Source organism: Carya illinoinensis, chromosome 9 (genome assembly GCF_018687715.1).
Source record: "Carya illinoinensis cultivar Pawnee chromosome 9, C.illinoinensisPawnee_v1, whole genome shotgun sequence".
NCBI classification, from domain to species: domain Eukaryota; kingdom Viridiplantae; phylum Streptophyta; class Magnoliopsida; order Fagales; family Juglandaceae; genus Carya; species Carya illinoinensis.
Window position 1 is genome coordinate 2933991 of NC_056760.1, and position 25392 is coordinate 2959382.

Below are 25392 nucleotides of genomic sequence, written 5' to 3' on the forward strand. Positions count from 1 at the left end.
AAAACATATTCATTATCACGTCCAATCTCTTAGTTTCTTTGAATGAAACGCATCATTCTTTTCACTTCAAGGAATAGAATGATATAAATTCGTTATCATTCACTTCAGGGAATGATGTAGATCTAGTAAGACGTGACTAATGATTTTTATCAAAAAAAAAAAACTCATTATTTTGCTCGGTCACTGAAAGACCAGATATATATTTAGAATATATTGTGAACGTTTACATTTCATATTGCTACTTCAGGAGCATACTCGATATTGCTACTTCAGGAGCATATTCGAGACGTTCATTTAAATATATATTCTTTCCACAATTTCAATTATGCAACTTCAGGTGCATAAATTATAATGAATTTTTGGTACACGTATTATTCATTTAAACTATGAGGTACTCAATAAAATTATTGATTTAGAGCGATCCTTCAGGGATGCTCTATTTCCATTCTAAGATAAATTATATCATCAATAATTCATAACAAGTACAAAAAGAATAAATAAAACTTGTATATAAATTATGTGAATAAATATAGAATTTATCAAGTAATAATAATGAATATAATTATTAATATTCACCTCAGCAATTGTAAATAATATATTAAAAACTTACTTGAAATAGAAGACTATTATCTTCAGTATCATCTGAACTTTCATGCACTGTAAAAATTAATAAGATTAAAAAAAGATCACAGTACATAGCTCCTGTCTGAAAAATTAAAATTATTAGTCAAATATATCATGCATATCATAAAAAAAATTTATCTCTATCTCTTATAAAGAGGGAACCAAACCAGTCAACTATTACTATAGTAATCACTTACCAAATCGTTAGTTTCCACCCACATACTTTTTACAATTCCCACCTACCTTTCACAGTCCTTTCATAGTTTCACCCACCTACCTTTCACAGCCATCATTCTATCGGAATCTCCATTCTCATCTACAAGCTCATCTTAGTCAACGTGGCTGCCTTGAAGTGTGTGGTTGGTGGTAAAAAAAAATGGCCAAGTGAGTCGGTGTACAGCTTTACGTAAAGCTGCTACATCGTTTAGGTGCCCAAACAGAGTCGTGGCGAGGACGTGTGGAAAGAATTATTCCTCCGTCCCACACCACCCGTTCGCCACGCCTTAGTTGCAGCCATAGGTATTCGATCGGGATGGGACCCATCACGTGGGTGTACAGCTCGGAGGTCAAGGCTAAGAGCGCAGGGTGCGAGATAATACTTCTGTGCAAACTCCTTCGAAGGAATCACTATTTTAATGGCCACGAGCTTAAATCCTTTCTGCTTCTGCTCCTGGAGCATGTAAGCTGAAAATAAAAAATCGAAACAAGTGTGTATAGGAGGCACTTGTTGGATGGTTTTGGTCCGGATTTCGGTGGTCCGACATCGCACAAGCTCAGATCCAGGATGCTCGGAAGGGGATGAGATTCGCAGCCATATAGAACGAGTTCGAAGAGATAAAGCTTAAGACATTCAGAGAAGCCGAGATCGGGTTGGTGATTGGTCTCCGCCATCCAAAATTAAGTTGTCGGAGAACTTGGCATGAGATTTTATTTTGGGAGCTCAGGACTCGGAGGTTATGTTACGGACTCGGAAACTCAAAACTCGAATCATGCATGTTCAAGGTCTAATAGGTGAGGATCTACAGGATCCCCGTGTTCAAGGTTTGGGACGTGAGGATCTACATGATCCCCAGCACCTGTTGAGTTCTGTCGACGATCATCCCGATCCTTTGTTTAGCCACGCAACTGGAATATGGAATCATCTCCGATCTATAGGCTCCCGCAGGACACTCTCCACCATATCTTCTCGAGTCGTTCGCTCCGTCAGATCATGATCTGCCGATCGGTTTTGGTCATCTGAGAAAGAAGGAAAAGCTCAACAGGAGACGAAGGAAGAAGATGAAGTTTTTGGAGAGAGAAGGAAGACGATGAGAATCGTGCTGATAACGTGTTATAAAATCATGAAAATAGAGAAAGAAATTCAACGATAGAAAGAGAACTCAAAGAGGTTAAGAGAGAACGAGAAGAGATTCTCTTATTGATTTGTATATCAAACTTATGAATTTCTTAAAGAATTCAACGATATATATAGGCGTACAAAGGGGACTATGCTAGCTCACTATGCTAGCACTATGCACTATGCATTTGACGACTAGATAAATATGGTCATACAATTCAAGATAGTTTATAACAGTTTCAACTTTTTTTTGTTTTTGTTTTTTTCTTTATTCCGCAATGAAGTTAGCACCCTACTTTTGGTGGGCTGAAAAGGCCGCAGTAAAAACATCATCAACGTTTCTAATCACTCCACCATCGCCACATGGGCTTGGACAATCAAAGCTACTGTCATGGATGTTCAAATTACATACCTAAAAAGGCCAGCTTGGCCCACTTAGAAGGATCCGAACACAGAGCACCTTTAACTTGACAATAGCTAATCCCAAATCGTTGGACCAATATCCCCCTTCCGAGCTCTGGAAACCTTCATCATCGTATCAGCCTGACAGCCACCATGTGCTCAATTTTTTAGCATTCTGTCTCCGTTCTTTCTTTTTGGGTTATCCACAGGACCATAACTCAGAGCCATAATCACTTGGTTTATACATGAAGGCAATTACTCTATCTCTAAAAGTATCTTCCCCTTTTTTATTAATATATAAATAAATAAATCCCAACAAAACACTCCAATCCAACAGGGCGAATTCTCAAAAAAATTGGTGTTTTTAAAGCGGTCGTGACTCGCCAGTGATCTCTAGTCTCTCCAGACCCTTCCAAACTCTTTCCCCAACTTTAATCAGTTAAGTACGTACTTAAAAAAGGAAAAAATAAAAGTAATAGCAATTCTAGAGTCTTCCAGTCAAGGAACCCTCCAGACGCCGCACCCCCGACCCCTCCTCCTGGTCCAAAGTTCCAAGCTTTTAGTTCCGTTCTCCCACTTTTCCTCGCCTCCCCAATCCTATCTCTGTCTTTGTGTAAGAACACGCACACGCACGCTCTCTCTCTTTCTCTCTCCCGTACGAACCCTCTCGGAGGCTAGCTTTGTACTTTTCTTCGTGTTCTCTTACATTGATTCAATTGGGCAATGGCTAAATACGGAGAGGGCGACAAGCGTTGGATCGTGGAGGACAGACCCGACGGCGCCAACGTCCACAACTGGCACTGGGCCGAGACCGACTGCCTCGTTTGGTCCCGTAACCTCTTCTCCAAGCTCCTTTCTGATCTCACCGTCCTCGACGGCGAAGGCGAACTTTTCATCAAGACCAAGAAGGTTGACAAGGTCGAGGGCGAGGCCTACGTCAACATCCGCAAGGGTAAGATTATACCCGGCTACGAGATCAGCCTCACGCTCTCCTGGGAGGGCGAGGCCAAGGACTCCGACGGTAAATCCTTGCTTAAAGCCGAAGGTCTCGTCGAGATCCCCTACATTTCCGACGAGAACGCCGACGAGGACCCCGAATTGAAAGTCTCCGTGAAGGACGAGGGCCCTATTGGTCGGAGACTCAAGGATGCCATGCTGTCGAAAGGAAAACCCTTGATTCTCGAGAAGGTCAGGGTCTACGTGCAGAGCATGGCTAAAGGTGGTCCTGCCAAGGACGAATTGGAGGTCAAGAAGGTAGCGCCTAAGGCTCAGTCGGCCACTTCTTCGGCGGCGGCGGCGGCGGCTGCACCTGCAACAAAGCCGAAGGAGTCGGTGGTGGAGAAGAAGGAGGCGAAGAAGGGGTTCAAGACGATAACTTTGACGGAGAAGTTTAGTTGTAGGGCGAGGGATATGTTTGAGATACTGATGGACGATAATAGGTGGAAGGGTTTTACGCAGAGCAATGCGAGGATTAGCAAAGAGGTGGGTGGGGAGTTCACCATATTTGATGGGTCGGTGACTGGGACCAATGTGGAATTGCAGGAAGCGAAATTAATTGTGCAGAAGTGGAGGTTCGGGAACTGGCCTGATGGTATTCATTCGACGGTGAGTTCCATTGTTTTCTGGTTTGATCAGGATGTGGTTGATGTGAGTCAGCATAGTGACTATTTTTGGATGAATGTTGCAGGTGAAACTTTCTCTTGATGAGCCGCAACCCGGTGTTACAGTTGTCAAGCTGACGCATGCTGACATTCCTGAGGAAGACAGGTGCGCTTTAGTTGATGAGTTTGTTAGTTTTTTTTTTTTCCCTTTTTCGTTCATAACATATGTGGGGATTAATTTTTTTGGTAGATGATTTCCCTTTGTTTTGGATTGTTTTTGGTTGCAGATATGGGAATGCGACTGTGGTGGAGAACACCGAGAGGGGATGGCGGGATCTTATTTTCAACAAGATACGGGCTGTTTTTGGTTTCGGTATTTGAGATTTTTGAGATAAGATCCATCTCAAGAGTAGAATTTTCAATCAATCTCTCTTTCTTCGGTATCGAGTGTCACTGAAAATCTGTGGATTATATAGACATTGTTTCAAGTCGTGGAATCTCTTGATTGGGCGGTTTGAGTCTTTTAATAACTGCCCTTTGATCTGAACTATCATCCGTTCCATGTTTCCAATTTAAAAAATGTCCTTAAACTTAGAAATTTGTGTCTTATTAAGATAATGCTTTTGTCAACATTGGATATCTTTCATGCTACTTCATCTTATACTGCATTCAAGATATTGGAACTCATCAGTGACCTTCTGCCTCATTTGGGGAGAGAAAACCATTGGTGAAAGTTATGTATGTGCTTCTTATATATTTGTTTCCGTTACATATGAATGACTGTTGTTGTTTGCCATCACTGATACTGTAATTGAGCAGTTTTAGAAGTTGGTAAAAACTTCTTGTTGATAAATTTTACTATTGGACAATAGTCTTTGTTTTTGATAGTTAGTATTGGATAATAATCTTATACCGAGTTTTGGCAGTATGAGGCTGGGTTAAGCCATAGGGAAATGCTGAATATCGTAATGTTTGGCAATGCAGTGCCTGATGTGGCCCATTTGTCTTTAATGGTATGTTAGAATTTGGGAATATTTTAGGTGCATTACGCTTAGTCTGATTTTTGTGTTGAAGTACACTGCCAGTTTTAGTGTAGGAAGAGAGGGGGAGGGAGATGGAGTGCTTACACGTCATGCGTGTAATTTGGGGATAATTTGTGTTCCAATTTTTTTTTTTTTTTTTTTTGGGGGGGGGGGGGGGGGGGGGGCAGAATGGCAAAGCTTCATCTAGCATTAACAGCGTGAAAACCTTTAAAGGGTCATGGTTTGACTTGAGGGGCGGGTGGGCTATGAGTTAAATGTAACTTGTATATTTGTTGTGGGGGGGGGGGGGGGGGGGGGGGGGGGGTGGGGGAGAATGGCAAAAGCTTCATCTAGCATTAACAGCGTGAAAACCTTTAAAGGGTCATGGTTTGACTTGAGGGGAGGGTGGGCTATGAGTTAAATGTAACTTGTATATATATATTTTTTTTGGGGGGGGGGGGGGGGGGGGGGGGGGGAGGGGAAGAAGGGGAAAGCTTCATCTAGCATTAACAGCGTGAAAACCTTTAAAGGGTCATGGTTTGACTTGAGGGGAGGGTGGGCTATGAGTTAAATGTCACTTGTATATATATATTTTTTGTTTGGGTGGGGGGGGGGGGGGGGGGGAGGGTAAGAATGGCAAAGCTTCATCTAGCATTAACAGCGTGAAAACCTTTAAAGGGTCATGGTTTGACTTGAGGGGAGGGTGGGCTATGAGTTAAATGTAACTTGTATATGATGATTATTTTTTTATTGAAGGTAAAGAGGTCATAGAGTCTAGAATTAGATGTTGGGGGGTGGAAGGGCATTTTCTGAGGTCGGTTGCGGCTTGAAGATGGATAAGTTGTGGCTAGTTTTGAAATGAGGGAAACGTGGGGGGTGCATGTGAAGTTAGGGAGTACATCCTTGTATAGCATGTTGAATAAGTCTGTGAAGGATTCAAAAAGACCACTGATGCTGAGAATGGTGGTTATCAGTGAGAGAGTAGTTATGGTTTGAACCTGTTGGTCTCCAGTCTTGAAACCTCGGGAGTAGTTAGTAAATGAAGCCCATATAAGGTGGTTACTGTTAGGATAAATAGGTTCATAAAAGAAGATGCCAAGTTCATCTTGTTGATACAATTGTATTTGCTCCTTCAAGGAGCCAGAAGTAGGACTGGTTGAAACGAAACGAGGAATATTCATCTAAACTAGCAGCGTTTGATGAGCAACAAAGATTGATGATGTTATTGTTATCCTGGAAATCCTTTGTTCTCCTGCCTGATTGACATTTTTCCTGTTTTGCTGAAGTGATGAGAACTGCCATTCTTTTGTGTATTGGCTCTTAAGTTTCTATCTACTGAGTAACATATCTGGTGCTTTCATATGTCTCTTGAGGCCTTTCAACGGTCAACTTTAAATCCTTTTATCCATAAGTTAAATGATAGGATATTTGTGGATAATAAAAGAAGTTATCGAGGAGTGACCTGACGATTAGAGTGCAATACTCATGTCAAGGCATCCGGATTTTGTTTAAATAAAATAGAACCATCAAATTTCTGTTTTTATGAAACAGAGTCCGAAATTAATTGAAAATTAAATAAGAAACCCCATTTAAAGATTTATATTTCATTTTTCCATCAATTAATTACAAATGCTGTGGACGATTTGTGGAGAATTAACTATACCAATGTGGTGGTCCATTGTTTGATTTCATTCAGTCCAGAGCTCTTTGTAAAAGGAGCTATGGAACTCCAACGACAAGGCACTTTCCTGATTTTAGTTATAAACAAAACAATAAACAAACGAGTGAGTGCAAATCCACTTTTGAACGATGGGGAAGGTAGTCCAAAATATATATAACAAAAGAAAGAAACGTCGCCTGAGAGATTCGAACTCTCGCGGGGAAACCCCATGTACTTAGCAGGCACACGCCTTAACCACTCGGCCAAAGCGACGACTTGGTAACAAGGCCTCTCACTTTTTGTTATCTCAAGCTTTTGCTGCGCGATGGGTTTGACATATAACATACAACAGCAAAATTATTTAGGCCAGCTCCAGAACCACTCGGAAATTAGAACTTGGCACAAAGACTATCGTTCTAAATTTCTCAAAGAAAAGGGAAAAAAAATAGTCTAAGACAAACGAAATATGGTTCACTTGATATGTCAAATCAGATTCTCTGAATGTATAAGATTTATGAACTTCTTCACTTACCGTTACATACCAAATATGAAAGACGCAAAATATTCCATAAAAATGGTATATATGCTGCTCCGAATAGAGGGTAAAAATAAAAAATAGATATCTTCCCTCAAAATTAACCACTCCTTACAGACAAGATGGAATGAAATATTAGTGTAGTACTATATGATGTATGCAATACACGCCAAGGGCAGGAAAAGAAAAAAAGGAAGACCGTATACAAGAATTTGGAGAGAGGGAGAGATTGATTGCCAATGGAACAACAATATTAGACGTACTTTTGGATCATTTCTCTCACTTCATCAACCACAAGCCAGGCCTTATGCCCTCCGATTACTTCTTCTTTCATCTCTCCATCTTTCCATAGCTGAAATTCACATATTCAAGTCGTTTGTAAGTTTTCCTTGAGATCTCTCCCCACTACAAGCAAGTTAATTGACAAAGCAAAAAATCAGACGGACATACCTGAAGTGTTGGCATCTTCTGGGGAAAGAGAACACACAAGAAACCATTATTAAAATCGTGTAAGCAAGGGCTAGCTAATGGTATTGACAGAGTAGTAGAATGAAGATATATACGTGAATATATATACATATATTTATATTAGATCTGTAAACAAGATATTGAAATGCTTTGCAATTATACTTACAGAGATGTTTCCACGCTTCACTAGAGCTTGAGGTACTTTATTGACATCGACGTAATAAAATGTGATCCTATTATAATCAGGTGAAAAACAAACAATCAACTAATTGGAATAATAATCGTAGACAACAACATTAAAAAAGGGTATTATACAGATCTTAGAACTTCAATACTGGTTAACCCAAGAAAGCATCTGCCCCATTAGCCCGTGCCCGTCTTCCAGAAAGGAATGAAACATTTGAGCTGGGAGCTAAGGCTATTCAATCCTAGTAAGCTTGTTGATGACAAGTCTAAACTGTATTATGATCTAATAAATCAAGAAAAGTAGGAGCAGAGATCGAAAACTTGACCATGACTACTGCTAAACCAAGACTCGACTTGACCTCCAAGTCAATGAGCTCAAGCAACAGTTACCAAATAAAGTGGTTATGGCTAGACCAAGTTCAGAGAACCCAACTAAATGTAAGCTAATATCGCAAGAAATAATTTTGTAGAAACATGCTTTCAGGTCACAATGCAGCACGTGCTTTCACTACCAAGCTTTTCTTCTATAACAAGCATAGGCTTACTTGGTGTCATACTCAGCAGCCAGTTTCTCCAATTTAGGCTTCAAGTATATGCATTTGCGGCACCAAGCAGCCATCCTGCGCGCGAATTGGCAACATTAGGAAACCAACCTCTTCCAATAACAATTTTGGAAGAAGCATACAGTTCAAGAACTAAACATTAAAACAAAAACGAAAACAAAAAAAGCGTCTTGATTACTGCATAAGCGCAAATATTGAAGCTACAAGTATTCTGGCCCTAGGACTTTTGCTCAAAGGGCATTAGATACTGCAGCCCCTTGTGCGAGTGCGACACAATTCTTTAACAACTCACTTTTAAAACAATAAACTTGGTGTGCGTCAAAACAACACCGTTTTGCAGAAAACTCTGTCATGCTAAGAGCCAGATATAGAGAGAGAATGGGAAGGGAGACATACCAGTCGATGAGAATGGGTTGAGATAGCTGTTTTGCATGGAGTAGAATCTGATCGAGATGATCACAATCATTGATGGGTTCCATCTCGACCGTAGTGGGTCTTGACAAATCTGACCAAAAAGCGTCCACTCGTATGTCTCTCCTCAATATATTCTTGCAATCTCTGTTTCTACGATCGACCCAATGCCCGGAACTTCTTTGTGGATACGAAAAGCTCCCACTGCTTGATAAGAATTGCTGTTGTTGGTCTCGGTGGTAGACTTCCCTGTACAAAATATGAGAATTCGCTGCTAATACAGACATTATGATCTCTCAGCAACCCTTTCTCAAAAAGAAAATATGAAGAAGAAGAGAATTGGAGTGGGAACTCCGGTGGAATTTAGGCTGATGGGATGGAAGAAAGCTTGACCCGGAAAATTATTCTCTTGTGGTAATGTGAAGTTTGGACTTACTGGGCTCTAGAACTGGGATGGATGGATGGAGTACAAGTTTGCATTTTACTTAATTTTTTTTAATGCTTTACTTGCTTCGGAAAATGCGAGAAAGGGCTGAAGGAAAAGCTTATCCGCAACTGGTGAGTTGGGATGGGAACGCAAAGCACGCGTGGGGACCACGTTTATTGACGGCCAAGATATTTATGGGAAGAGTAGCATTTTCCTTTATTTATTCGTCTATGTGTGGCGTAAACGGCATTGAGATGGTTGCCGTTTCAAATTTCAATACACATGGCGGTAAACGACCTTTACTTCTCTAACGAGATTTCAGGTGGGGATGATTAAGCGCATTGCGCAAGCGGCAATATGCCGATGCCGTACGTCATGATAAAGATAATTAACATCATCATGAGTTTTTTTTTTTATAACAACATCATCATGAGTTGAAATCGATAATATTTATTGACTATAAAATATAAATGTTCCCATGGCCAAGGAACTCATTCACCACTCCCATTTTTTCCACTTCAGAAAATTTAGAGAAAAATTAATGAATCCCCCCTAGCTTCCTCCCAAGCATCTATAAAGGGATACCACTTGCGTAAATTCTAAATAACACGGTTGTTTGGATGTGTTTTGTATGTACCATGAGGGCTCCTCATATAACTAGGAGATATACCACAAAACTTGTATACACACAAATAAAAAAGGAAACTCAGAGGTGGTCAGGGGACCCTTCGACACTCAACTCAGTTTCCAATTTAGGAAGTGTTTTTTTTTACCTTAAGATTCTATGAGTTTGATCATATCTCGATTAGGCTTTTATATTAGATAGTTTGGAGTTATGTTGTCTTCATCTTAAGAAATTGTCCCATCATGCCTCATGCTTTGTGCATGTGAACTGGCTAAAGGGTACGCTATGAGTAATAATTACAGCAGCGTTGGGCTTCGACTTACGTCTCGGTGCCCCCTTGGCCAATTTAGACAAGTCTCTCTCCCTTTGCGGGGAGAGCTGTGGTCATTATCGGCACAATTTTTCAAGACTACAGTTTCACAACCATAATTTAGGCTACCTCTTACCCTACTGCAATGGTACATACATTTCCTTTTTCTGTATAAAATTCATGGTTACTTCTCTTACACACTTCTCAACAATTGTTTTCTAGAGACTTGAGGAGTCGACGCCTTCCTAGGTGAACGGCGGCAGTAATAACTTCTCCCACACATTTCCTAACAGTCACATGCTAGGAATGATTTGAGGTGCCTGTTACGTTGGCGTATGTCCCACCTAGCCTTCCTAGGTGGCATCTCATTAGTTTTGGTCTGGGCTGGACAGGCCTCTCTCTTGGGGGGCCCAGACCCATCATGGCCGTAGTCTTGGTTTTAACTGTCCGATAGGCCCCCTTTAGACCGTCAATTCTCAAGCCCTTGGGCCGAGCCTTTTTCACCATCTCCAACGATGGTCCATATATGACACAGCATCAGCAAGACAGTGTTATCGTTTGCATGAAATCTGAACAACATCACGAGCAAAGATCTAGATTAAGTAGTAGTTTGTTAATCTACGAAAGGGTAGGTACTGTGGCATGTTCGCGAAAAAGACATGCATCACCTGTTAATGCCACTATTATCTTTGGCTATATGATCATGTTGTCGAACTAAAGAGTCATGACGGGCTAGTACTGCTAAATAATTGCTTAATATTGACCGGCCGAGCTGGCCTTTCACCAACTCGACTTTCCTTTACTTCGTATCGAAAGCCAAATATGCCTCCTTATAATTATCATCGTCGTCATCATTATTATTAATTGTCATCCTTCAAACTAGGAACTAGTCTCGACCCTCTTGCATGCATGGGTTTAAACTACTGCCTACATATGCAGCTAGCTTGCCTATTTTGGTTCCGGCTTTAATTTGATTACAAATATTAACACCTTGGTATTTTAGACTCAATACATAGATGGTTGCAAGCACCTCATATTCCTACCGTGCCTGTGACGTTCGGCTGGAGATCAGGATGATGACTCCCACCCGGGTGATCAGGATCACTTGAAGATAGAACGACATCCGGCTTCGGTGCTGCATGCGGCGAAACCGAAAGAGGAGGAGGCCACCGTTTTCTGATCCTCATAATTATGAACAAAAGCGGCCTAAAATTTCAAAAAATCGACGATCATATTGAACGAAACTTTGAGCTCTTGGCATGCAATACTAGAGTCTTCTAGAGAAGCTAGGCGCCCTGCATTAATAATTCGGGCCTCGATCGCTGACACCTCAAGATGATCATGGTTTGGGCATTAGGCATTGGGGTGCTGGGCCGGTTTTATTGCATCGTTTCAAAAACATTTTGTGTTGGCACAGTACGTGCTTGGACGCGGGGCTCTCGGACAAAAGTAAAGGTGTAAGCCTGGAAAGGAGGTGTGCGCCTTGTCACTACGGAGATTTAATTTTATCTTATTTTTTATACCAAATCATCTGAATTACGAAAGATGATGAAATATTCAAAAAATAAATAAATTCTCCCTAGTTAGTTTATTATTAATTTATTGATACAGCCTTCTTATTTTATAAAATATTTAGAGTTTTAAGCTATTTAATTTACTTGTTACAACGGGTTTCTTAATCTCAATTTATTAAACACTGCTGCTGTTAATCAAATCAAATTGAGTCCAGTACGCAGTACGTACCTCAGATCATGACTTGCTAAACGATATATATTTTGTGGGCACACAATGCCACCATGTTGAAACTTGAAAGCCTATTGGTTTTTATTTTTATGCTTCCTTACAAGCACTATCGAAGAACATATTTCGTGTGGTTTCAACCAATTTCTTATTTCCTCAAGAAATTCAGTAATCGCACTCAGAACCCAAAGCCCAGCACACCTAATCACGATCTCAGAAAGTAGCTAAACAAAATGCCCATTTCGCCTAATCGAGACCTTACTCACAAAGTAGACAACAGGCCCATTTATGGTGATATTTGTTCTTCCTTACTGTAAACATTCTAAAGTTAGTACCACTTCATGGGCAGGACCCACACTACTGGTAATGTAGCGACAATTGCGCACAATTGTTTATTTCTTAAATCACTATAAGAAAAATAACTTTTTACATCATTTAAATTAAATGCAAAAAAAAAAAATAGTTGTCAAAGTTTTTTATGCAACATTTTTATATTTTTTGCATTTAATTTAGGTAACGTAAAAAATTATTTTTCTTGTAGTGAATATTGCTATCTTTTCTTATGTTCAAAAATTGGTGCCAGCCCAATTGGTGAGCATTCTCATTAGGTTGACCAAAGTTTAAGGACGGTTAAAATTTAATTAATAAGGATCGAAAAAACCCCCACATTGGATTGGGTATTGCTAAAAGAATTTAGATATTAGCTATAATCATTCACCAAATATAGAAAACTTCAGTAACTTCATCAAATATTAAAATAATATTTCCTCACTTCAACAAATATAATTATTATTAACATTTAATTGGTAGAACTATAAAATACGATAAAAATAAATTAAATAAAAATGATTAAATTAATAATATTTTATTATTATATAGAAAGTAAATGGATAATTTAATGTGAAAATTAAATTTAAATAAAATAAATAAATATAAATTCATGTGATATTAACTAAAATTTGAATATACATTTAGCCAATCCAGTGAGACTGCCCGAATGGAAACCCATAAGTTATAAGTCAATTGAAGAGATCGCGTCCTTAATTAACTGTGCAAACAGGAGGTCATGTGCATGCAGGTTAATTAGCTAGCGTGGATTTCGATCTATTCTGATTAGATACTTTAATCCATTCCGAAAGTGCCATTTTTATAATTCTGCTAGCTTCTGGAACTTACAAATTTATCCTGTTTTTGTCACCACCACTACTGCCTTTTTCACACACACACACACACACACACATATATATATATATATAGGTCAATCTGGCTGCCTTTTTATTTGTTAATCTAGTACTTCTTATCATTGCGCCATATATTTTGGAAGTTCATGTGGGTAACCCGCGGTTCTAAGATCATCATGAAATTAATTAAAGTTGATATTTTTAAGTTGCATGTTTCCAGCAGCTTGATGCATACATAACATAAGATTACGATGAATTATTAGAAGAAAAAGCAACTTCTTCATTAAATATTAGTAGTGGGGCAGATCAGCTTGCCTGCATGGCGGCATGCATGCTGCTTTCTTCTTTGACTCATGATAGAGATATTCAAACTAGTGCTTGCTTGCCCCAGAAAACACGTTCCAGTCACTTTTACGGATTGGAGTGATTTGCTCACACTAGCTAGGATGCATGCATGCTCACTTATTAACATTAATTAGTTCTTTTTCTTTAATGAATTAATTAGTAATTAAATTCCAGTACTTTTACATGAGTTTATGAAGATTAATTTAACACGTAGGTATAGATAACCAAATATATTAGTATTCTTAATCAAAGAAATAAACTAGCTTTTGTTTATTACCGAATCAAATGTGTATTCAATTAATTATGACGTACACAAGCTGCATAAATGACGGTAATTCATTGTGTTCATCTTTCTTACATCTTGTTACTCTTCAAAGGTACTGTATATAGGATTATGGATTGATTTAATTAATACGTATGAATGGTAAAATCTGAGTGGTATGGGGCCTCATTTTTACGATCTGGACAAATTCCGATCGAGTCTTCATTTACAGTACTACTGATGTTCCATCCTCATATATATGCATGTAGATAATATGTCTATATAGATGCATATTGGAGGCCCCTCACCATAGTTTATTATTTGCAAGTGCGGGCATGGCATTATTATCAGGATGATGACTAGGGTTAATGGTGGTTGGAGCATATAAAAGAGTGGAGGGATGATCAGTTGATCAGGCGGCCGACGTCATGATAACTTCGTGAAGGAAAGAGTGGGAGTGGGAGTGGTTTGTGATCTTCATGATCATGGACGAAACTCAGGGGCAGGTGTACCTGAAAGCAAAGGCATGCAGCACGCACAGAAGAATTATATATAGCTTCTTCTTCTTCTTCTTCTTCTTCTTCTTCTTCTTTTTAAATGTTTCTATATATATCCAGTACCCAAGGCAACATCTCACATGATCATGAGTCTTCTTCTTTAATTTAATCATACCGATTACTTACTTTAGCTCAACTTTTGTGGTTAGGTCTCACATTATGACTCTTCTTCTTTATAATCTAATATCGATATATATATATATATATTGCCTTTTGACCGTCCATGAAAGACGTGAAGTTGTTGTGTTAAGCCGTCCATCTTCAATCCCTAGCGTGGAAATGGATCGAGTGGGATCCTTGCTGTATTATATCACTGAAAAACACTTTAGTCCGCCGTGATACACTTGATTTTCTTTGCGCTGTTACCAGCTCATGTAATAATATAATTAATTTATAGATATAAGTTTGTGGTGGATAAGCCTCTTATAAGTTTTTTTTTAATAAAAAAGGGATTAACTATACAGTTTTTTTTTGGTAAAAAGCTTGTGCTTAAGCTTTAAAATTATTTGAGAAGTCGCTCTCGGCTCGATCGATCGGCTTTCAAAATAGATCCAAGAGTTTTGAGAAAGTGTCCAACGGACCAAAATGAAATGATACGAGATCAGAGAGAGAGAGATTGGGATCCAATGGTGCAGTCTGTCTTTTTCCATATGGTCGAACCTGCAAATTTACAAAGTTTGAATATAGTTGTAAAGGTTTGTATATATTCATTTCGCCTGTCGGTGGATAAGCGTTGGTGGATGAGTTGTATAGGACTTAAATGAACCCGACCCCTTTGCATGTTCGGAGAGAGAGAGAAGTCCTTTCGTCGTTGTCGTTTTCCTTTCTCATAAATTCTCATTTATTTTATTTTAATAGCATGAAAATGAGAAATTAAGATGGAGGGATAAATATATTTAGTAATGTATATAAAATGTGTACTGCCGTATAATTATTTAATAAAATAATAAAATTTAATATTAAAAAATTAATTTTATTTTTATCTAGATCTTATATTTATTTATTTTTTTAAAATAATTACGTGACGTTTATATATTTACAATTATAAATATTATTTCTTAAATATATTAAAATATTAATTAATAACAATGAATATTATTATAAACACTTTGCCTTCCAACTTAATGAATATCTTATTTGGAATAATTTTATTTGAAGATTTTTATAAATTATACTAAACATCACTCATGAGACATATTAATTTAATTGAAATGATAAATTTTAAAATTTAAATCTTATAAATCAAATTATATCATGTGGATAATGTGTGATATAAAAACCTTCAAATAATATTTGTCATTTGCAATATACAGAATTAATTAATTTCTTAATTCTATATATATACACATATATTGCATTGTATATATATACACACACATATTTGGACCATAGTTACCAAACCCTCATTTCGTACAAGTTGTGCCCATGGTTGAGAGCTTGAGAGTATTATTACTCCAGGTAGCATGCAATGCATGGTGTCCTCAATGCATATGGACTTTCAACATAGGCATATTTTTACCAAACCCATGCAGTACTGGATTATTTTTAAAGATAAATTTTTTATATATAAAGAGATTTTATAAATTAATATAATATTATATGATGATTAGATTTATTTTATAATAAATAATAATTTATTCGCTTCCCACTTAAAAGTCTCTTGTTAAAGCGAGGTGTCAGACCCAGTCTTATATGAGTTACATATTTTATCCTTTCTCACAAGACATTTCGCCTGGGTCAGTGGGCCTCATTGTTCAATTAATTGTTATATACAAATTGCATACGTAACTTGTTAACTATTATGGAAAAATGCATGCATGTGTATTAAAAATTAATTTGTACGTACAGTTATATGACATGCACGCTCCGCACTATCAAAATAAATAAATTTGAGATTTAGATTAAAAACCTAAAATTTTAATAATAAATCTCAGCATTTAAAAAGAATATGCAAAGTTTGCTCACCTGTAGTTGCAGTACGATTCTATTTATATAATATGAAAATTAATATTTATAATAATATTTACAGTTATAAAATATAAATTATAAATTTAAAATAATAATAATAATAATAAATATAAGATTTATATTATAAAATTAATTTTTTAATAATATTTTTTTAAATATATAATACTTACACAAATTATAATTATATATAATATTACTCGTTAAATATTCACACGGTCAGATTTTTCAAAAGTGGCTATAATATAAAATTTATATAATTTTTCCGTTCCTTTTTTTTTTTTTTTTTTTCATATATATAGGCACTTCTTCCGTGGTCAGTAAAATTAAATCACAATTATTACTTAATAAAAGATGATATGAGAGGATGAACCACCGACAGAGAATCCAGGTTTGCAAGCTGACGCGTATACCCAGAAGTCCAGCGAGGTCCACGCTGAGTCGTACGGAAGCTCGAAGCAAGTATCGTGCCGTCCTGTCAATTTTAGTTGTTAGTCTAATGTATTTATTAACAGGTCTTGTTAATTTAAGTAGAAATTAAATTGCTTCTTATTAAAATCACATCAGTCGTTATAATGTTGAGATTTTCTCAAGATGAGATTTACGATTATTTCAAGTGATGTCGTGATCACGTGCATTCCAACTGTTTTTCATATTTTAAAGAAATAAATTCTCCGAAAAGGATGGGTGGTTGATTGGGAACGAATCCAATCTTTATTCGATTCAATATACACCAACGCATGCTCAACTCTTCAACATTATCCCAAAGCAATATGTAATTCTTTTTTATTTATTTTTTAATTGACTCTGTTTGGTCTTATGCGCTATTCTTCATCTATCTTTTATTTTATCTTCAATTATATATATATATTGATGCGATGTATTTTAAATAACTGTTTCTATTAATTATTTAAAATGTGATACATATAATAAATATAATTAAGAATAAAAAAATCTAAATTAAAAGAAAGAATATCAATCTACCCGGAATAAGAATCTTTTGTAGCTTTGCAATTTGCAAATTAATTGCCAATTAAATGCAGTGAGGCAACTAGTTACTTAAACTAACTGCCATGCAGCACGCTACATTTTTCCCTTTAATTGCTGCAGGTTGCTGTTGAGAATCCCAGCATGTCTGCTGCACGTAACACTTGCCATGCATTCTTTAGCCCTTACCATAACGTTTTCTATCTTTCTGTACCATCTAATGAAATCATGTTTTTTTCTCGTATTTTCTAGTGGTTAGCTAATAACATGTAACGTGTCCTTCTCGATAAGTGAACCCGGTGTATTATTTATTTATTTAGATCTGCAATGTACCTGATATCTCGGGTGAAATATTTTTTTTATTAATTATTAAGTATTTTTTTATTAATTATTAAATAATGATACATACAACTTTTGTTATAACAATGTTTTTTCACCGAGCTCCAAGCTTGACTATCAAAAGTCCGAAACCATTTTTTAACTTATTGTTTCGCACGTTTTTAAATCAGGCACTCAGCAAGTCAAATTTTTAATCTTGATTCTACAAATACAAAGAAAATATCACAATATGGTGGCTAGAGAGTTTTCGATACCAAAATCGATATTATCTTAGTATTTAGTATAAGTGAATAAGGAGTTTAGAGAAAATTCTTATTATTTGGAGATTGCCTTGTATCAGGGGAATGTGTCTCCTCAACAGTTCTATCAATCAAGTTCTTTTAATGTGACGAAGTTTTTAGAGTTGCGTATTTAATCTGACATGATTTCCTATCATTTCTATTAATTTACAAGTTCTCTCTGTTAGTTTTCTCCCTACTCATTTGTCAAAGGATTAAGGACTCTTTGTATTTACCGTTGGCTTGGCCGTACAGGCTATCTGATGCCAGGTGACATTGGGAGGCTGTGATTACATATCCCTTATTTTTCCATCTTTAAAGACTTTCGATGCGATCGAGGTCGAGGGTCTTTAATGATGGCCCAATGGGTCATCTAACCAACATAAGCTCCCTGCATCTGGGCTTACACTCAGGATTCTAGGGTCGGGAAAAAACCCCCTTTCACAACCTTAATGTCCTCACTATGTGGTGATTCTGACTAATCACGTAGGGTTTCTTGTTCAAGTTACATACACACGAAAATTACTTGAGAAATAATATTACATAAGTACCGAATATATATGGAATTTTAAAAGAAAAATGAGTTTTATGATTTCCTTCATAGACTCATCGGATGAATTTGTCACCATCCAAACCGGCTTTCGACCAAAAAAAAAAAAAAAAAAACGAAAGGGAGAATCGCCAAAGACAAGCAGGTCGTGATATCATTCATAGCAACATTCGGTGGTGCTTTTTACAAGAAAAATCATATAAAAATAACAAAAAAGGAAAAAATAAGAGGCGGTGCTTCCAAATATAACACCATTGGTTGCAGCGTCCGATCTGTGAACTTTTTGTTTTGTTGCTGAGGAGATAAGAGAGTGGAGATCAGTTTATTAATTCAGCAACGGTCGGATCATGGGAGCGTTGGAAGAGTCAGATCACCAACCTTTTCATCTCTAAAAAGTTTTGGATCGCACGAGCTATGGTTGCCACGTACGGTCCCACACGGTAAGTCAGTTTTTTACTTGCGTTTGGGACTTACAAAACACTTCGCTTAGAGGCGGCAGCTTGGATGAGAGGAGCTTTGGACCTTTGGTTTATAAGAGCCTTTGTATCGGACCGGCAATTTTTTTGAGGGAGTTAAATTTTTTAACGTGCAACGTATTAAAATTTAAAATTTATAAAAATTATATATATAAAATTAGATTTTGATAATTTGTAACTTATATATAAAAATAAAATTCTAAAAATACATCTTAATATATATTTCAAATTTTTTACAATAATTTTTCATGAAATTATATTAATTTATTATTATTTTTATAATGAAATATTTAAAATTTATTTGTTTCATATAAACTATCAAGTGATATTTGATAATGTCACTTTTATTTTAGTATGTAAGTTAATTTATTAAGTTTCATGTAAATTCTAAATATTCTTGTATCACATTAAGTATATAATATTATAATTCATATGTTAAATAAGTTTTTTCTTATTGAATGAAGTCTAAAGAATAAAACCTCTCAACTATTTTCTATATAGATTACCAATTTTAAATGATTTTTATTATATTTTTATTTTAGATTCTATATTAAGAAGCCTAATATTTTATAACAATAAATTTTGAGATACATATTAATAAGTTTATTATTTCTCTTAAACTTAGTTTTGATCTAATTGTGATAAGACGACATTCTTGAAAATAAATAATATATATAAATTATACAAAATTACGAGGTTATAGGAAAAAAATTAGAGTGACATTTCTAAATATATTGAAATTTTATAAAATTTTGTAGAACATATGGAGATTATAAATTTTTATAAGGGGTCATTTTCTATATTTATAAAATAATGATTAAAAATTAGGATATATTTTTATTTTTCAAAAAATCTGGAGGGATACATGTAGGTCTGTAATTGTTTTTAATTCATCTTATTTTATTATTATAATTTTTATTAATTTTAAAATAAAAATAATATTAAAAAATATTTTAACAATATTTTATCCAATTCTCATTTCAATTTACTCTCCGAATTATGGTTTGTACAGGATTCCGTTTCCATCCTAGGGAGTCCACCTGCCTATCCTTTGTAATTTGCAATTTGTTTTCATGTTTGATTATCTCAAGTAGCACTCACGATAATATCGCATGAAAATAGCTCTTAATTATTAAGAAAGCTTTTGTTATAGAAAATACAGTCAACTAATATCAGAAATTAGTTTTTAGTTCTGATCTTAAGATTCAAACTTAATTCCCATCTCGTTCTCTTGCCTCATCCCTTCTAAGTGATAAACTTATCAAAAGAGAGTGAATGATTGATGATATCCAAAAATAATTTATCATCAAATTATTAAAATTTATTTTTATTTTAAAATAAATTATTTATTAATTTTTATTTATATATCAACCATTAATCATACATAAAAAGGCGATAAAAGAGTGATAATTTAAATAATTATAAACAGTAATTTGCTTAGTTTATACGGAAATATAATCTATCCATTGATTTCAGGAACAGTTTTCTTGGCGTGTGTACTTTCAATTCTGCTAGATGACACGTGTGCAGTTATTCAAGGTGAACGGCCCCACACTTTAAGAGTAGCAGTTGTGGAATTAATAAGAGAACAAGTTTTATTTAACCAAAAAAAAAAAAGGAAAGAGAACAAGCACATACTAAACACCTCACTTTCCCAAACGACAGGAGTCCTCCTCCACTCGAAGTAAACTCAGCGCCAGCTTCTCTCTCTCTCTCTCTCGGTTTGCAGTTTATTCACACTCGCCATAATTCTCCATCTCTTTCTCCGTATTCGGCACAACTCTGTGTCACTTTCTCTAACCACTCTCTTCCACTTTAAGGTCTTTGGGCAAAATAGGCAGAAACAAGAAAAACCCTCCTCCATGGCCGAGGCTAAAAAGTACATCCCCATCGCCGGCGGGAGCCTGATCTCAGACGTCAAGACCCTCTTCCCCATCCTCAAAACCAGAAGAACCGCTGTTTTGGTATATGGGTTCGTGTTTGCTTTTGTTGCTTTCACTGTTTTTTTAGCCTTCAGTCCCTCATCCAACTCTGCCTCTCCTTGGTTCATCAACGTTTTCGGTGGTAGTAGTACCAATAGTAGTATGGGTTCAGCAAGTGACTCTGACAGATCTCAATTCTCTTCTATTTTCTCAAACTTCTTCCCCGACAATTCATCCGCACAACAGCAAGTTGACAACTTTTCTCCTCCTCCTCCACAAAACAGTACCTCTAGATCTAGTAATACCACATCTCAATCTCCTAATCTCACTGAAGAACCTTCCACTGTGAAAAACAATACTCAACGTTCAGTGAATTCTGGTAAGGGTAAACTCCCAAACTCAAATCAATCTAAAATTGTTGCTCCGGAGGCTCCGGTGGCTAGCAATCACAGTGCAAGTCTGCCGGTGAATTCGGCTCCTAATGTGGATAAAGAATCACTTCTTGGGAGAAATCAAACTCAAAGTTCAGAAAATTCTGATAAACTGAAAGTTTTGAAGCCAAATCAGACTACCATACCCGCCCTTAAAGCTCCGGTGGCTCCAAATCAGAGTGCGATTCTGCCTGTGAAATCAAATTCTTCCGAGAAGAGCAATTCTGGGAAAGAAGTGAAAGATTTTTTAGGGAAGGGTGAGATGTCGAATAATACGGCTTGGCTATCGAAGAAACAGAGAAACGAGACTAAACCAGGAGTGTCGGCGAAGCACGGGAACGATAGTTTGGTGGAGTCTTTGATGAATTGCGATTTATTTGATGGGGAATGGGTGAGAGACGATTTGTATCCGCTTTACAAACCCGGTTCTTGCTCGCTTATCGATGAGCAGTTCAATTGTATTCTTAACGGCAGGCCCGATAAAGATTACCAGAAAATGAAATGGAAACCCAGGGGATGCCATCTCCCAAGGTATGTGGCGTAATTGTATATTTCTATTTTTCTACGAAAATTTAGCTTTTACCGTTATTACGATATTTTTAACCTTAAAAAAATTGACTTTCGATTGAAATTTGAGATTCCGGTTCTGTTATCCTGAGATTGGCGTGTTATAAATAGATAAACCTTGGTTTTACTGTTAGATGGTTCTTCTAAGCTTTGAATTAATATATATGCTATATATATATATTATATATGTATGTCATTTAAACTAATAATTGAGTTTAGTATCCGAGGCTTGTTCTGCTTTGATCAGATTAGGTAGTGAGTTCCATCCTTTTCAGTTATTGATAGTGTTTTTATTTTTGGGCTTTGCTCTACTTATGAAAAAAGAAATGTTTATGAGCTTTGTTCTATACCTTGTACATCTATTGGAAACGATCCATGAATTTAGTTTTTGGGTTCGCTTCTTTAATGAGACTGATTTTGGTGGATTGTCATGCGTAGGTTGGACGGAAGTCTCTTGTTGAATTTGTTGAGAGGCAAGCGGCTAGCTTTTGTAGGTGATTCTCTGAATAGGAATATGTGGGAATCTCTTGTTTGCATCTTGAGGAACTCGGTAAAAGATCAGAGTAACGTTTATGAAGCAAATGGGAGACACCATTTTCGTGGGGAAGCTTCTTACTCTTTCATATTCAAAGTAGGTTTAATGACAGACCTAGTTGTTCATATACTGCATTAATTTCGTTATTTTATTTAGCGTCTGCATCATTTTTCTTAGCATGTGATCTTCATCTTTCTTCCTTTTTTGTTTTGTTTTGGGTTTGGAATGGATGGACGTGTAGGATTATAACTGCTCTGTAGAGTTCTTTGTAACTCCTTTCTTAGTTCAAGAATGGGAAATGCCAGGCAAAAATGGAATGAAGAAGGAAACACTTCGGCTTGATTTAGTGGGGAGATCTTCTTATCAATATAAAGACGCCGATTTCATTATCTTTAACACCGGACACTGGTGGACTCATGAAAAAACTTCCAAAGGGTAAGTTCAACTTCACTTTTATATTGATGGTGGCTGAAATTTGTTCTTATTTGTGCGAAAGATGATATATTAATTTGGAAACCTGTTGGAGTCAACTGATATTAACTATGGAAAAGTGCAGGAAAAACTATTATCAAGAAGGCAGCCATGTCTACGGTGAACTGAATGTTGATGAAGCATTTAGAAAAGCTTTAACTACATGGGCCAGATGGATTGATGCCAATATAAATCCATTAAAGTCTCTGGTCTTCTTCAGAGGTTATTCTGAAACCCATTTCAGGTAATAATCTAAGAGAAAAATCAATTGAAAGTTGGTGATGCCTATTTTTTTGGATGAATAAATTCAGGCAATACCATTTTGGTTTATTTCCCCTAAATACACTTGATCATTTGAAGAAAAATATATTGTACAACATTGTTTTTCCTCCCACTTGTAAGTCTTCTTAGATTAACAGCATTCAAATCCCTGTAAACGATAACAATGTATTAATGAAAAAGACTGCATATATAAATATGCCACCTTTTTTACCTCTGTAATGTGTTTGTAATTCGGCATCATTGAAATTGCATCAAGAAAATGATTGGCTTTTTTCTTCTTCAGTGGTGGACAGTGGAATTCTGGTGGGCAATGCGACCAGGAGACTCAGCCTATTAAGAATGAAACATATCTGAGGCCATATCTACATAAGATGATGGTTTTGGAGAAAATTCTTAGAGGGATGAAAACTCATGTCACCTACATGAATATTACAAGAATGACAGATTTCAGGAAGGATGGCCACCCTTCAATATATCGGAAGCAGAAGTTGTCGGAGGAGGAACGGAGATCACCACTTAGGTTTCAGGACTGCAGCCACTGGTGCCTTCCCGGTGTACCTGATGCATGGAATGAGATTCTCTTCGCTGAGCTTCTCGTTGAACGGCACAAGAAGCAACAACAGCGGAAGAAATCTTAGGTAAAACTACGCAAACTTTGGGCTGCATCTTCATTTTTATGAACCATTAAGTTGCAATCATACCAATGTGAAGTATAGTTTTTTTCTTTTTTGGCCCTTTAGAATTATAGTAGCAAACAAGATACGAGAGATGACTCGAGAAAGAGTGTTTTATTTCTCATAAATTATGAAGGAGAGTGAGAGATAGGAAAAAAATTGAATATTCTTGGAAGAGGATGTCAATCTGTTCTGTAATAAAATCTCTTTGTTTATATAACGAAAGAAGGGAAGGGTAGAGTAGAGGTTCCAACTTAAGGTTTAATTTGTTGTTGGAAAACTGTCTCCCTGTATCCACTTCATATTCTTTTAAATAGAGCCAAGATTGTAAATATCCTGTTGTTTTTTTTTTTTTTTTTTTCTTTTTTTCTGAAGTAAAACCCTTCTGTAATTATTCTTCCCCATCCCTTCGCCGTTACTTTTTCCCCCTATTTACCTTTTTGCATTCATGCTGTATTCGTTAAAGACGTGATGGTTTTAACCCTCTCATGCCTTATGCATGGGATCCTTACGGTGTCCCGGACGACGATTAGGTTGTTGTTTCATGTCATTTTGTTTATGCAGAAACTCTCTCTAATCAATCATCTTCAACGAAAACAACCACCGGGACTCGGGGGAAGGAACAAGCCATTTCCTCCCTCCTTTCTCTGCTATCCCATTCTCCCTCTATTTTTCTCCCAACTCACAACCAAGAGATCATAATTACAAGTCATCGGAGAGAGAATTAAATACACACCCATTTTTTCCCGACTGTCACATGAGATGTTAGAATGTTAATCATTAACGTGAGAAAATTATTGAATGAATGATGAATCTGACTGTCTGTTGGTGCTTCTTCCTGTTGTAACGTCTTCTGCCTACTGCCATCGAAAAAGAGTCATTATTGGGGGACCAATTATGCTCTACCAGGGACATAATACAAATTTATTGAATTGAATTTTGGGGGGAAATTACCTAAGATGACGGAATGGTGATCATCTTAAGTAGGCATACAGAGCACTCATTAAACTACTTACATATATGACCTAATTTGATTTAAAAGATAAATTTTAAAATTTGAATGTTATAAATTAAATCTTACTATTCACATAATATGGATGATATGCTTTTTACACGAAAAAATCTATTCATAATCATCTTATCATTATATGACGTGGCATTGAATGATAAGTTTATAAATAAAATATAATAAATAATTTTTAATCATCTAATGATATATTATGGGATGATGAAAATTGAGATTAAGATTCCGAGTAACCTTATTCTTGACAAAATTAGATCACACGACAACATTAGTGGTGGATGGATGTAATTGAAACTGTGTTTTCAATAATATGGGGGCCCTTTTTCGTGTCATCGTTTGCTCCAATGTATGACTAAAGAATAGTGTTGTTAAGGCCCATCATATTGTTTTTGTTACACAGGCTCTCAAACTTGCTTGTGCCAGTTTCGTGGTCCATAATAAATTTCTTCCAGAAATGCTAATTAGTTCATAATTTAAAAAAATATTGCCAGGTAAAACTCGGGTCTACGTTCGTAAATATAGCTTGACTTCTTTGCCTCAAACCATTTTAGTTTTCCGAAATGTGTCGATCCAAATAATTGCTGTTTCTTCTTATTTCCGTCAACGAGTCTTTTTGGACTAATTGGGTGTATTTAA

General features: G+C 36.4%; 3 protein-coding genes and 1 non-coding gene across 5 annotated transcripts; 2 read left to right on the forward strand and 2 right to left on the reverse strand.

Annotated features, from left to right (window-relative positions):
* The first annotated feature begins 2697 nt into the window (after window positions 1-2697).
* LOC122277218 (activator of 90 kDa heat shock protein ATPase homolog) lies at window positions 2698-4704 on the forward strand. Its single transcript, XM_043087145.1, has 3 exons — window positions 2698-3967; window positions 4050-4129; window positions 4251-4704. Exons 1-3 carry the CDS (start codon window positions 3086-3088, stop codon window positions 4342-4344), a joined length of 1056 nt encoding a protein of 351 aa, XP_042943079.1. The 5' UTR covers window positions 2698-3085; the 3' UTR covers window positions 4345-4704.
* A 2132-nt stretch (window positions 4705-6836) lies between these two features.
* On the reverse strand, window positions 6837-6918 carry TRNAS-GCU. The gene has a single exon. It is a non-coding gene; the product is annotated as a tRNA-Ser (tRNA).
* A 178-nt stretch (window positions 6919-7096) lies between these two features.
* Window positions 7097-9337, reverse strand: LOC122274973 (thioredoxin-like 3-1, chloroplastic). Of its 2 annotated transcripts, none has more exons than XM_043083860.1 (5): window positions 8794-9337; window positions 8380-8454; window positions 7815-7881; window positions 7631-7645; window positions 7097-7532 (listed from the first exon to the last, which is right to left on the reverse strand). In XM_043083860.1, the coding sequence occupies exons 1-5, from the start codon at window positions 9093-9095 to the stop codon at window positions 7434-7436; spliced, it is 558 nt and encodes a 185-aa protein (XP_042939794.1). In that variant the 5' UTR covers window positions 9096-9337; the 3' UTR covers window positions 7097-7433. The 2 variants fall into 2 exon arrangements, with proteins under 2 accessions (XP_042939794.1, XP_042939793.1); XM_043083859.1 differs by having other exon boundaries at window positions 7631-7648; window positions 8794-9333.
* Window positions 9338-20467: 11130 nt separating this feature from the next.
* Window positions 20468-24064, forward strand: LOC122276707 (protein trichome birefringence-like). The gene is made up of 5 exons (XM_043086611.1): window positions 20468-21734; window positions 22209-22401; window positions 22547-22740; window positions 22862-23020; window positions 23342-24064. The coding sequence occupies exons 1-5, from the start codon at window positions 20713-20715 to the stop codon at window positions 23694-23696; spliced, it is 1923 nt and encodes a 640-aa protein (XP_042942545.1). The 5' UTR covers window positions 20468-20712; the 3' UTR covers window positions 23697-24064.
* Window positions 24065-25392: the final 1328 nt, after the last annotated feature.